The 12798-nt window shown below is 47.5% G+C and overlaps 1 protein-coding gene across 2 annotated transcripts in view; it reads right to left on the reverse strand.

Moving 5' to 3' along the window:
• Positions 1-9795, reverse strand: part of Adamts18 (ADAM metallopeptidase with thrombospondin type 1 motif 18) — a 132991-nt gene extending 123196 nt beyond the window's left edge. For both annotated transcript variants that reach the window (XM_077793228.1, XM_026393011.2), the window contains exons 1-3: positions 9706-9795; positions 9525-9612; positions 6452-6768 (exon numbers count right to left, since the gene is read on the reverse strand). In XM_077793228.1, coding sequence (XP_077649354.1) covers positions 6452-6768; positions 9525-9612; positions 9706-9795 — 495 coding nt within the window. The remainder of the gene's footprint in view (positions 1-6451; positions 6769-9524; positions 9613-9705) is intronic.
• Between the last annotated feature and the right edge of the window lie 3003 nt (positions 9796-12798).

Here is a 12798-nt window from a genome sequence, read left to right on the forward strand (position 1 = left end):
CCAAAAAGATGTTTCAGAAAAAGCATTGGCCAATGCAATTTACATACATTTTAAGCACACATAAGCACAGGTATCCATGCATCAGGACAGGGCAGAAACAAAGTCTGGCTTCTAGAAGTTTCAGTGTGGAGCCTAGGGCTGGTGGGCATCTCTTCAAACCTCCCTCTGTGCATGCATCCACCTTGCAAGGAAGAACCAGTTCTTTCTTGTTCTGGAACCAGCTCTGTCTTGTTCTGATAGAGGTGAATTCAACGTGGTCTCCTGGGACTTACAGGCAGATGACAGCTAATAAAGCCCAGAGGCCTGTGCACGTGTTCTCAGGTATGAAGTAGCTGGCAGAGCATGTGGTTTGTGGCTGAATAAGTCACCTGCCACCACCCAAGGAAATGTCTGAATCGTGGCTGGAACTGAGGAGATCCCATAGCAGAAGGAAGCCAATGAGAGAATGACGAAGAGGAGGAGAGCTTAGGCATGGCATGAGGTCAGGTATAGGTTTTCCACTCATGGTATCATGTTGGCACCCAAAAGGTTTCAGATTGGAGTTCATCCAGCACCAATGTGACGGTGCCAGGAGCTGTCGAGCATTCACACGGAGCGTATTTCTTTCAATTAAACATAAGCCCCATGGAGAGGTACCAGGAGCCTCATCCTACCAGTGAGGAAACTAAGCCCAGAAAGTGTGAACAATCCACCTGGGGGCTGAGTTAATGAGGCCAGGAGCTGGAACCTCAGTCATTGCCCACAGACATGGCACCCAGTGATGTATCAAACAGGAATTGATCCAAATGATGGTCTGTATTTTGACCTTCCTCTTGGGATCTCCCTTTCTTCCATCTTATTTCTTCTCAGTGGATAAACTAGTGGTTCCTTTCTCACACAAAACCCCCAGCATTCCCACCAGGAATGGTTGCCAACCTCCAGGTGTTCTTTTCCTGTTCTTGCTCACAGCCCTGGAAAGCCTTGGGGATGGGGAGAGGGGCATTCAAGGGCCATTTCTTGCCTGACCATCTCCTGGTTCAAAGTCAAGAACAATCAACGTGGCGTTCCTACTGTTCATCAAGTTAAGCGCTCATCATAAGCCTTCGAAATCTAGGAGAAGGAACAACTATATCCCCTTACAGATGAGGAAACCGAGGCGGAGACACAGGAAGGAGGCCCAGGACTCATGACCCAGAGGCCTGGGAGCAGGATGCATGGGTGGCCCTCCCTGGACTGGCAAGCAGCATGTTCCTTTCAGACTCTCCTGCGAGGCCTTTCAGCCTGGCCAGCCCCCCTCTGGTGTCCAGCTCTCTGGCAAGGACCTTAGTTAGTTATTACGTTTTTTGAAGAGTTTAGTCTGGCATTTTGCTCAAAGTGTTGTTATAAGCAAATAATTCTCTTTACAAATTATGTCTGAGGAGGACATAGAGGAAAGCAGCCAAAAAAAAATTTTTTTTTAAAAAGTCTTTTTACCCTGGATGAATTGAGTAATAGCCTAAGAAAACACCTCTGGTTTGGGTCAGCCTGTGTCCAAAAACATACAAATGCAACCCAGTCTAATCCCTAATTTCACGTGATCCTCTCAAGTGACCACGAGGTTCCAAAGGGGTGTATGTAATTCAGCAACCCCTGCGGGCTCTTGGGGCCTGCTAAGTGTAGAGCCGTGGACGAAGGTCACTTAACTTCAGCCCTTTTATGAATGGAAATCAGCTTTCTAAAGACAACTTGGCAGGCAGGGACCAGCAACAGGCCACTCAATGACAGAGCTTTCTGAGTCATAAAATACTTTTGAAAAGGGGAGATCAAAGCATCCCCACTGCCTATTGAAATCCAATGGCTTCCAAAGCTCCTTACAGGCACCCAGGTTCTCTGGGGAATGGGTCACTGCAGTTGTAGTCTGAAAAGGCCACTCCTAAAGAAAGATACAATGGGGACATTAGGGCAGCCAGCCATGGAGGAGAAATGCCACTTACGGATTAATTGTTGGGGACAAAGGACAGAAAGAAAGGAAGTGACAAAATTGGATGGCACATCAGGAATCGAGGCTGGATGTGGTACACATTCCACCAGGGCCTCTGATGTGGTACTGGGGCTGGATGACAATCAGAGCGTGTCCCAGACTGGAACATGTGGTCACCGGGGGAACATGTCAGGAACCAATAGAGGGCAAATACACTGAGGCCCAAGAATTGCTCCTTCAGGGTGACACACAGAAAGTGGAGATGGTGACATATGAAGTATGGCCTGCAAAGGGGAGGGGTCAAGTTAGAACCAGTCCTATCTTTGGGGATTTCACAGAGCCACAGTTAAAGTGTGAAACGTGCCACAGTCAAATTTGCTTTCAACGTCAAGTTTCCCGTAAGTTGAAACTCTTATCCCTAAAGCCTCCTGCAACAGTTAGAAAGCCACACAAAAGATCCCAGCATCTCTGCGGGGCTTTTCTTATCACCAAACTATGAAGAGATGCCCCTCAAAAAAAAATTCCATGACCAGAAAATCTGGGAAAAACCTAGGTTTGAACAGAGTTTTTTTAAAAAAATATGTTATTTAACGTAACAGTGTTTAAAATGGGATTCATGCAGAACTGCTCTGACTTGCTAATATGCTCATGACACTGTAACTCTCCATGAGGTGGCATTTTGGGACTAACGTGACCAGCTCTCCGTTTTCCAGAGGTCATAACCTGTCAGCTCTTTGTTCTGTGGAGCCACAGTTTGGTTCACACTAAAATAGGAACTTCCAGGCCTAAAAGCCCCACGGCATCTTCTCCCTCAGCCTGTAGGCTCTGTGCCCGGCCCTCGCATCCATCTCCATCATTACTGTCCCTCGTGCTCTGCACGTGTCTGGCATCACAGAGGCTGATAAACAGTTGTTGGATGAAAGAAAGATGACTCAATATCTTTCCAGTAAATTCCAAACACACAACCATTAGGTGCTTCTCAAAGGTGACTATGCATCAGAACCATTTGGGAAATTTAAAATATGCATTTTGCCCCCGCCCCAGCGTCGCTTGCAGTTGAAGGACACCACCGTTTTAGCACCTCAAATAAAGCTAGTGGAGTTGACCACACTCTGAAAGTCACTGTTCCAACCCAAAGGATCACCACCACGGTCGAGTATTCTAGAGCAGAGAAATGTCTTAAAGCTCCTAGTACTAAAGAAGAAAGATATAGGTTTGTCATATAAGAAAACAGAATTGAAAACAGGCGAAAATCCTGAGTTAGCTGTGGTTCAACAGGAAGATGACGTCCCCCTCCAATGGCACGGGCTTGCAGAAATGACGACCTCACTGCAGTGGTCAGGGGAGGCTGGGTACAGCAGAAAGGCCAGCAGGTTAATCTGTAACCTGAGATTCTGGGAGAAAGGCTGCGAGTCTCCAGGTGCAGTGGGCAGTGTCGGCCTGGAAAAGGTCTTCGAAATCTGAAAAAATAATCACCTCCAAATCTAATGTTGGCAGGACTCACTTAGGGAAGTTTGTGACTTCTTTTTTATGAGTTATCTCCAAGGAAGTAACAACCTATTCAACTCCTGAATAAAGTGAGAACCGTCAGATGGAGAAAGGGGATCCAAGGTGCATTTCAAGAAGGCATTACAAGCGTTGTAAACATAGATTAATTCTGAAGGCAAATTCCCTGATGGAAAAACTCCCACTGAAGCATGTACACATACCCGAATGTACAAATAGATGCATTTCACTACCATCACCTTCTGCCTTCTCTCATTATCTTCTGGGGTTTCCCTAGCAGTCACCACCATGGCTAGCTTTCCCATGGGCACTTTGCCAGGTCATTTAACGGTGACGTATTATTTTCCTAACACTCACGGCATGCACATGAGCAGAGGGTTATCATCACACCTCAAGGAATCCCAATGCCAGTGGCCCAGCCCCCCCCCCAGCGCTCATGTGCTGGCCATGGAAGTGTAAGCTCCTAGGACCCCTCTGAACAGCTGATTGGCAAGACTCCCTAAAGCCCATTGTGTGTATATCCTGTGACCCAGGAACCTCATTCTCGGGAGTCTCCACAACAGAACGCAGCCACAAGTTCAGCAAAAGGCACATTCAAGAATTTTCTGCAGTGTTCTTCCCAACAATCCCCAACAGAAAACACTTTGATAGTTAACAAGGGGCCAAGTTTGACAACTAAATGGAAACACTGTACAATCTTCATACCCAGAGAGAGCTTATGGTTCTACTTGTGCAAATTTTTTTAAATAAGCACATTAAACTGTTAGAAGTAGGGCAGTGGTGGCCTCTGGTGGGCAGTGAAGGGGACAAGGTGGGTCCTCTGGGGTACTAATATGCCCTGTCTCATCTGGCTGGTGCTTACCTAGGGGTAGACTTTGTGAAAATTGACTAAGCTCGACTCTTCCAATACATGTGTGTTCACGGGTGTCTGGGTATTTTTGCAATTTGGTGGGGCACAGAGGGATGGATAATGACCATCTCCCCTGACAAAATGGGGCCTGCCAGTGTCAATGGACTGGATAACCAGAGTCAGATGCCCAGAGGTCACAGTGATCTTAGAACTCACATTACGTGGTTCACAAATGTAAACTGAAACCTAGAGAACTAAAGTTAATAAGCTAAATCTACGCACCTGCCTTATTGAAAAGTAGAGACATCCCAATTTCTATCAGCCTTTGACCCAGGCAGATTTGCTGGTTAAAAGATGACGTCTGGAACTCACAGTTAAGTGATCCTTTCTCCTTGTTTAAGAGCGAGTCTCTCCCTGATGAGAAACAACCTGACATCCCTTAATGAGAACTGATCTGACCTGTCACTCACAGATGGTGGAATGCTGGGAGAACCAAACATGGGGCCAAGTTTTGCGGGAAAGAGAACAGTGGTGAGCCAGAAGCTACTGTAGCACCTTCTCCATAAGCCATTCCCTCCCACGGCCCTGCAACCCCATCACTCCTTATTCCCATTTCCAAGACAAAGAAACTGAGACATGTACAGGGGTAAGTAACTTGTCTAAGGCCCTACTGCTTCATGCTGGTGTGAGAATTTGTGCTCTTCACTGTGAGTATATAGAATGAGTGTTTAAGCCACTACGGAACAGTGGCACACACCTGTCATCACAGAGACTCAGGAGGCTAAGGCAGGAAGATCACAAGTTCCAGGTCAGCCTGGGCCACTAGGACTCTGTCTCAAAATTAAAAAAAAATAAAAAGAACTGGGGTAAAGAACCCCTATATTCAATCCCAGCCTTCCCCCCCCCCCCACACACACACAAGGCACCATAGTGGAGAGCTTAAGCCCCTGAAGATTCTGGAAGAGAAATGCACAGGCAACACCAAAGAACAGCAGGCTCTACACCACAAATCAAACAAAAAAATTCCAAGACACATTCAGGCACGTGTGCACACCTGTGTGTGACCATGCTATAACAAGGTCACTAGTGAGCAGTAGCCACCATTTAAATAGATCCAGCTCAGCTGGGGATGGTTAAATCTTCCTACTTTCAATAAACCATAGACTATCATGACAATGGTGAAGGGGAACGATGATTTTATCTGAATTTCAGGTCACACCGTGGGAGAAAAAGCTGCAAAAATAACAAAGTTTCAACTAGCAAGAACATGGGAGTGACTTGCTTCACGCCCACCCCAGCCTCTCTGGCTTCTGTCATGACCCGCCCTGGACATTACCCACGACATCTTTGGTGGGCCTTCTCAGCTTCCCTCTCTGGGCCACACCAGAGCAAGAGCATGATCACCACACATCTTTCACACAAACCCTTCTGTCAACTCAACACATTGTTACAACCCAAGAGACATTTTTAAATTATGCAACACAAAATGAGAGCCCAGAAAGCCATATACTGCCTCATATATTTGATTGAATCCTGAGAGGTATCATTGACACCAATATCCCTGGCCTTGTGGTCAACAGATGAGGAATACACAGAGAGGAAATGACACTTGCCTCAAATACTTTGAAATGTCCTGCCTCCCTGGTCACCACCCTTAAGAACACACCATGTCCCATTCTAAAAGGATGTCTCCTGTGAGCAGGACACCACAGCACCTGCCTTCAGTGCCGTTGAAGGTTAGGGCTTACCAGGGCTGCTGAATGCAATTTTGCATGGAAATACTGTTTTCCCTTTTCAAAGCAATGTAGACGCATGCAGCTTGTTAGATTTATAGAATGCCTGGTCTCCCAAGACTTCACAAAGCGAATGGCATCCATCAAATTAATTTCCTTGGGAGAGCGTCTCAAACATGGAGAATGAAAAGGCCCAGACCATTAAACATCAAAAGAATGTTCTAAATGGTAATTAAAGTTCTATTATATTTTCTTCTTTCTGAGAGCAGATTAGATTAATTCAATTGAGAATATTATAAGTATCAAAGCTGACAGTGTGAATGTGTGGAGTTGGCTAGAAGAGCACTTCATGTTGCAGACATCTGTTCGCTCGAGTTTACAGGACACGAAAGAGGGAGTCGGACTAGACTGGGGTGTACTCACCAAGCCGGCACACGTAGACACAGCCACGGAGGAGGAGCTGTCATTTCTGATAAATCCCTGATAGAAACATCGCTGCACCGAGGGTTCCCGAGTTTCTGAAGCACCGTCTTTTCCGAGTACCTGGACAATAAAGTGACTGCTCAAAATCGCCGAGGGCTTAAGTTCTAAGTGTAGTTCCTGTCCAAATGCTGAAAATCGGTAGTGCAGGGAGCCGCCAGCACTCTGCAGTGATCGTTTATTCCTGCCGTTGTGCAAAATGTCGTGTGAAATATATGACCCGCCCGAGTCCACTTCTACCGGCGTGACAAAGACGTAATCTGCAATGGGAAAAGTTCAGCTGTCAGCACCCAGAGCCCACATTACCAGTGGTCACTCTCCAACAGGCTGGCCAAGAGCAACAGACGGCTCATAGACACCTTCCTTCCTAGTACCACGCACTTAGAGCAAAGAGGCTCCCCAGCAGCTCTGAAGAGGGGGACCTGGAGTCCCTGTGATTAGCTCTGCCACAATACCATCTGAAAAATGAAAATCAACTACAGTTTTGATAAGTTTCAAGAATATGAAAAAGGTCACGATTCTCATGGTCTATAGATGAATTCTTTACATTAGCCACACAGCCATTCATATGGAAGATTTGGGTTTTCTTTTTTTTTTTTGGTAGGAAGATAAAAATGATCAAAAACCACGAAAGCAAATAAATGGGATTTTTTTTCCCCAAGGAGATTAATAGCTTTGTGCTCAAACTGAATGGAGAGCATTTTTGCAGGGGGGCACAGTTAAACAGTACACGGACACTGCAAGAGGTGGTGTGTAACTTGAGATCGTACCTCAGGTCATTAACAAACAACAGCAGTTTCAATTTCCAATACTATTTACTTGTGATGATAAAACTCCAACACTCAGCTCACTCTTAACATTAAACTATGAGTTTTCACAGGGATGATCCCATTTCATCATAAGCCTAAAAAATAGTGGATGCCTAAAAATGCCGCAAGGTTGTCAGATCCATCCTAGGTAGTCTGGTGTGGAAAACCGCTCAGACTTGTTGGAGGGGGCGTGGCAGATGGGGGACACCTGGAAAGGCATGTTTAAAAATACCTTCACCATTGCTCCCCAGAGCAGCACTAATTGCTGCATGTTCTAGAGAGGGGGAGCTCAAAAACAATTTGCCGTTTGAAAGAGCAAAGCCAGCACACTGTTTTCTTTCACAAAACATTGAAACTGAAAAGCATCATCCCACAAAAATGATTTGGAACATGCCCTTTGTGCATTAAAAATGCTCTGCATTTCTACTTTCGAGGCACAGAATGGGAAACTAATTTGGAAAGTGTTTAGAAAGATTGTGAATAACTACAAGACATGAGTGAGTCACTTGGTCTTTGGTTACTGGACAGGGGGCGGGGGGGTGGAGAGGAAGTTCTCTTTTCCCAAGATGGTCAACAACAACAACAAAAAATAACAAAATTTTATAAAGTTAGGGAATATAGAACCCCTCAGTTATTGTCAATGAGGGCTATTCCGATGAAGCACACACTTGCAAAAGCAAAACAAAAACCAATATGACAATAACTTCTACCTATTCTGTATCTATAGCATCTGTGACTTTTATTGCTTGGGCAACTCTTATTCTTATATTCTTTAGTCCTGTCTTTTCCAATGTCTGCTGCCTTCACTCCTTTAACTAGAAATGCTACATAATGGACATTTTTTTTCAGAAATTGGGAAAAATGGTTTTCCCCTTCTCTTATCCTTAAAAACCTGAGCAAAACATATAAGATTTCATAGGAGGCTCTGCAGAAAACCCACTTCTGCCCTCTCCCAATGCAAATCCTACTTGACTACAAAAACCATCTCTGAAATGGTCCAGATAGTGTTTCTACAAGAAGTTGTTTCTTACCTCCTCTTCCAAAAGCATCTGAAACTTGGCTCACTCTGAAGACCTTGCGGGAGCCTCATCCAGCCAGCCCCACCCCCCAGACACCTGCTACTAGTCTGTTTCCAAGGGGAGAATAAACAGGCTACTGGAAGAGGGGCAGTCAGAGTCCCCTATAAAGAGTGATTTGATCCATCACTTGAGCTGACTAAAGATGAGGTCCTTACAGGTGGTGGCTGGGTCAGAAGGGATCTCCAGCCATGTGATCCTGATGGAACAAGGAGGCGCAGTTTTAGAAACTGCAGCCTTGGATTGGACAAAAGGTAAATTTCCCAAGAGCTAATGTCTAGGTTTCTTGTCCTCTCACCCATGCTCTGCCATCTTCTGTCTGTGACCCTCCACCCTCATCCTCCAGTCCCAGTATGATCCCTTGCAAGAAGGGTTAATCCTGCAAGGATGAAAACTATAGCATCCCAAGGAATTTAGGCTGGACAGCAAGGTTTTGCTATACAGCTTGGGTCAGCAATTAGTTGTTCTCCTGTAGCTGGTAGGAAACAGTGCAAACAAGGATCTCCCTTCTGGACACCATTGGGAAGATGATAAATGACAGAAGTTAAGGATATTCTGGGAGTTTGTGGCTGGAAAATCTCAGAAGAGACAAAGGACTCCAAGACCTACAGCTACTGCTTTCCTCCTTCTAAAAGCCATCTTTGGGTACCCACGACTCAAGCACAGTAAAGAAAGGAAAGAACAGAAGTGGAGATGGGTGAGGAGGAAGATGGTGGTAAGAGAGAGGTGCATGGTCCTTCATACCCCATCCAGGACTAGTTTTGGTGGGCTTCCCCAGGAGAGGAAGGATACGTGGAAGGAGCCCTTTGATCATTAATACCCTAGCCGGTGTCCACTTCCTTTCTAAGTTCTCACCACAGTTAAGAGGTTTTTTTTTTTTTTTTCTTAACAAGCCATCTGTGAAGGAGGGAAAGTATTTTTTCATTTATGTGACTTGCCGCTTGAGGCACTGATTTTTCTGATAAATTCACAGTCCTTGCCACAAGCCCTGCTCTCCAAATAGGAACCATTTCCAAAACAGCACACACCTGCCAGGGTAGGGGCTGTGCTTTTCTCTCTCTTCCCTCTTTGGGGTAAGAAAGGAACAAAGTGTCCTGAAAGGCCCTTGGGGAAGGGGATGCATATACGAACCATCATTTAATCCGCTGCCACCGCTGCTGCTGTGACCGGCAAAGGCGGTGGCGACTGATGCACAGCAGAGGCAGCACAGCTGGAGCGCCTGCAAGAGAAAAGATGACATCCCGCGTGAGGGGCGCGGCGGGGCTGGCGCCCCCTACCCCCCGCTGTCCCTGAGCCCCTCAATGGCACCTGCCTTGGCCAAGCGCCCCAGTCCCGCGGGGCCCCACGGCGGGCCGGACCCTGCGACCCGGAGGGCGCATGCGAGCAGGAGGGCGCACTCCATGGTCAGGTGCGGGCGCGGCGGCTGCAGGCGGCCGGACGTGGCGGGCGGAGCGCACGGGCCGCGCACATTCTCCCCGCGGCGGCCGGGAGCCCCAGGTGCGGCGCCAGGTGGGGGCCGCCGCCGTTCACCTGGCAGGGCGGGCGCGCCGGGGCCTCGCCTCCCCGGGCCGCCCGCGTGCCCTCCCTCCCGGCGGCGTGGGCCGCCTGCGGCACTCCGGGGGTGCCGGGGACTCCCCGGGCCGGGGCTGGAGCGCAAGCGGCTGGGAGACTCTGTCGGTGCCTGCCCGCCCGCCAGCCAGGCTGTGCGTCTGTGTGTCGGTGTGAGCGTCTGAGGCTCGGGGGAAAGCCGCGCCAGCTGGCTCCCCCAGCGCGCCCGCCGGAGCCGAGCGCCCGCCTCTCCACCGCGCGGTGATTGGCGACCAGCGGCTCCCGGGCTCGTCCGAGCCCCCGGGCTGATGCAAGGGCGTGGGATTCCGGGCTCGGGCTCCAGGGAGGGGGCGAAGGGGGCGGGGAGGTTGGGTGGGAGTCGGGGGAGGGAGGGACCAACCGCGAGAACGGGAGCGGCGCGCCCAGGGTCAGGCTCGGTAAACGAAATGGGAGCGCACGGAGAGATGAGCTGAGAAGAAGGGCTCAGGTAAGAGGCGCGACTTCTTTCGTTGTCCCTGCAGACTTGTCATGTACAAGTCTTCCCGCGAGAGTCAAGAGATTCAGGCTTCTCAACATCTCCAAGGTGTCGGAGCTATCCTGGCTCTACCTCCTTTACCAGTGACCCTGTCCTAACAAAGTGGGAATCATTGGCTCCTTGATGAATATAGGAAACTGAGGCCCAGATGGGCTCAAGATAACCCAGCTCACAGGAGTCACGCAGGCAACGCTCAAATCTAGAGCAGCTGGAGGACTAGAATAATGACCCTGTCGCTGTCCGCGTGTGAACACTATTAGCCTGGCCGAGGTGACCTCCTCGTTCTCCAAGTGGCCCAGGTTCCAACTCGGGAGGGCTGAATCTTGGCCCCAGACCCCAAACCTACAGCAATCAGCCATCAGCGTGGCATGCCTCCAGTTGGGCCATGTCAATGTTCAGTCTCAATACACTTATTTGATCCTTTGATCCCCACATTTGCAATGAGGAACGAAACATATTCTCACGAGCCAGTGGAAAAGAACCTCATTGGTAACTCAGCAAGAGAAACGGGAACCTAACTGATCAGAAGAGGATAATGGGCTCCTAATTAGAAAGATAGCGGCAGAATGAAATTTAAATGGGAGCAGGGAGATGAAAGAGAGCCTATGCAGGTGTATGTGCACATGTTCAAGACGTCTCTTGGGAACTGACCTTGAAAATAAGGCCAAAGGGAAGTAGGAGGTCAGCTTTATGTGGAAGAGGGGGCACAGCATCAGTAAAGTTTAAGTAGGAAAAGCCTTTGCCTTGTGGGAAGGGTGACAGGCCAGAGGGAGGGGCAGATGCTCAGGACCTGGTAGGGTAGGCAGGGAGAGAGCACGTAGGAAATCGCTAGGTTTCGGTAAATGTGTGAGTGTGTGTGTGAGAGAGGCAACATCATTTTTTTTTTTAAATAATAAGTGTGGATCTCATTGAGTGTGCAGGTGTAGAGACAGGGCCAAGAGAGAAACAAGTTAAGCCACTGTTACTAGCATCAGGGTGAACAATGACAGGGTCTTGGACCAGATGGTAGCAGGATTGGTAACGTATTACACTGCTATGGGTACCACATAGTTCAAATGAGGTCCATGTCAACTTAGAATAAGTGACAGGTCAACATTCCTAAACCTGGGGTTGTAGACACACTATATCAAAAGAACATAATGAGGATAGAGTATATTTTTCCAAGCACTTTATAAGTAGACTTTAAAAGTAAGAACAAAGAGTATTTATTTCTACGACTTCATATATCCTCACCTATGAGCCTGGCTTAAAATGCAGATTCCTGGGCTGTGAGCTATTGAAATTCTCGTTCGTGGGACCCAAATATGCTTTTATAGCAAGCATCTGCAGATGGGTTCTAACACAGGTGACTTAAGTGCTTTATTTCAGTGGAAAACTGGACACTTAAGGAAACTGGACATCAGACATTCAGTACTAGTAGTTGCCAAGCAACAGACGGAACAAGAAAAGGAATCCAGAATCCATAGCACTGTAACTCACACCATTAAGTAAATGCCAAAAGAAACTGGGACAAGGGGTTGAATGGTGTGCCTACACTCAGATGAAAAGAAACATGTCACTCCAATGAGATGCATTTGCAGGAAATTTTCCTGGTCTTTATCTTCTGTGACTGGTGATACAAGGTCCTCATGAGGATCAGCGCTAGAGTCCCAGAAAACATCTCTTTCCTATATGTTTTACTGGATTATGGGGTTTCTCAACCTCAGCACTATTGACACTGGGGCTGGATAATTCTTTGTGGTGGGATCTGTCCTATGCATTATAAAAAGGGGCGTTTAGCATCTCTGGCCTCTACCCCTTAGATGCCAGCAGCACCCCCCCCCAAACACACACACAATTGTGACAGAATAGGATATTTTTGACACATTCCCTTGGGCATCAGGATTGCCCCAGAGATAACCTAGATGAAGAGTGCAGATCTCGATCCTATTCTGTGACCCTTCTCCATCAACAGGGAGCCTCAGAGCCTCTTATTTAACTGGACACATTTTGTTGAATGTCCACCCTTTGAGAGGCTATTGGCCACCTCCTGGACCTAATGTAAGTGGTTTGTTCTCCACTGATCTTTCAGATCTTTTCCCATACCCAAAATAAAACTTTACTCCCCATAAATCCCAATCCTCCATAGTTTGGCACAGAAACAAAGACTCATTTCTTATATAGTCACAGATCTAATTACCAAGCTTCCAATTCTACTCATTTGGTGATGACAAGACAAGGTCTGATCCCATCTGTAGGACTGATACACAAACACTTGCAAAACCATAATTTCTGAATGATACATTCAATTTTCCAGGAACTGGCCCTGCAATATATATAAAT

This window comes from Urocitellus parryii, chromosome 15 (assembly GCF_045843805.1).
Source record: "Urocitellus parryii isolate mUroPar1 chromosome 15, mUroPar1.hap1, whole genome shotgun sequence".
NCBI lineage: Eukaryota > Metazoa > Chordata > Mammalia > Rodentia > Sciuridae > Urocitellus > Urocitellus parryii.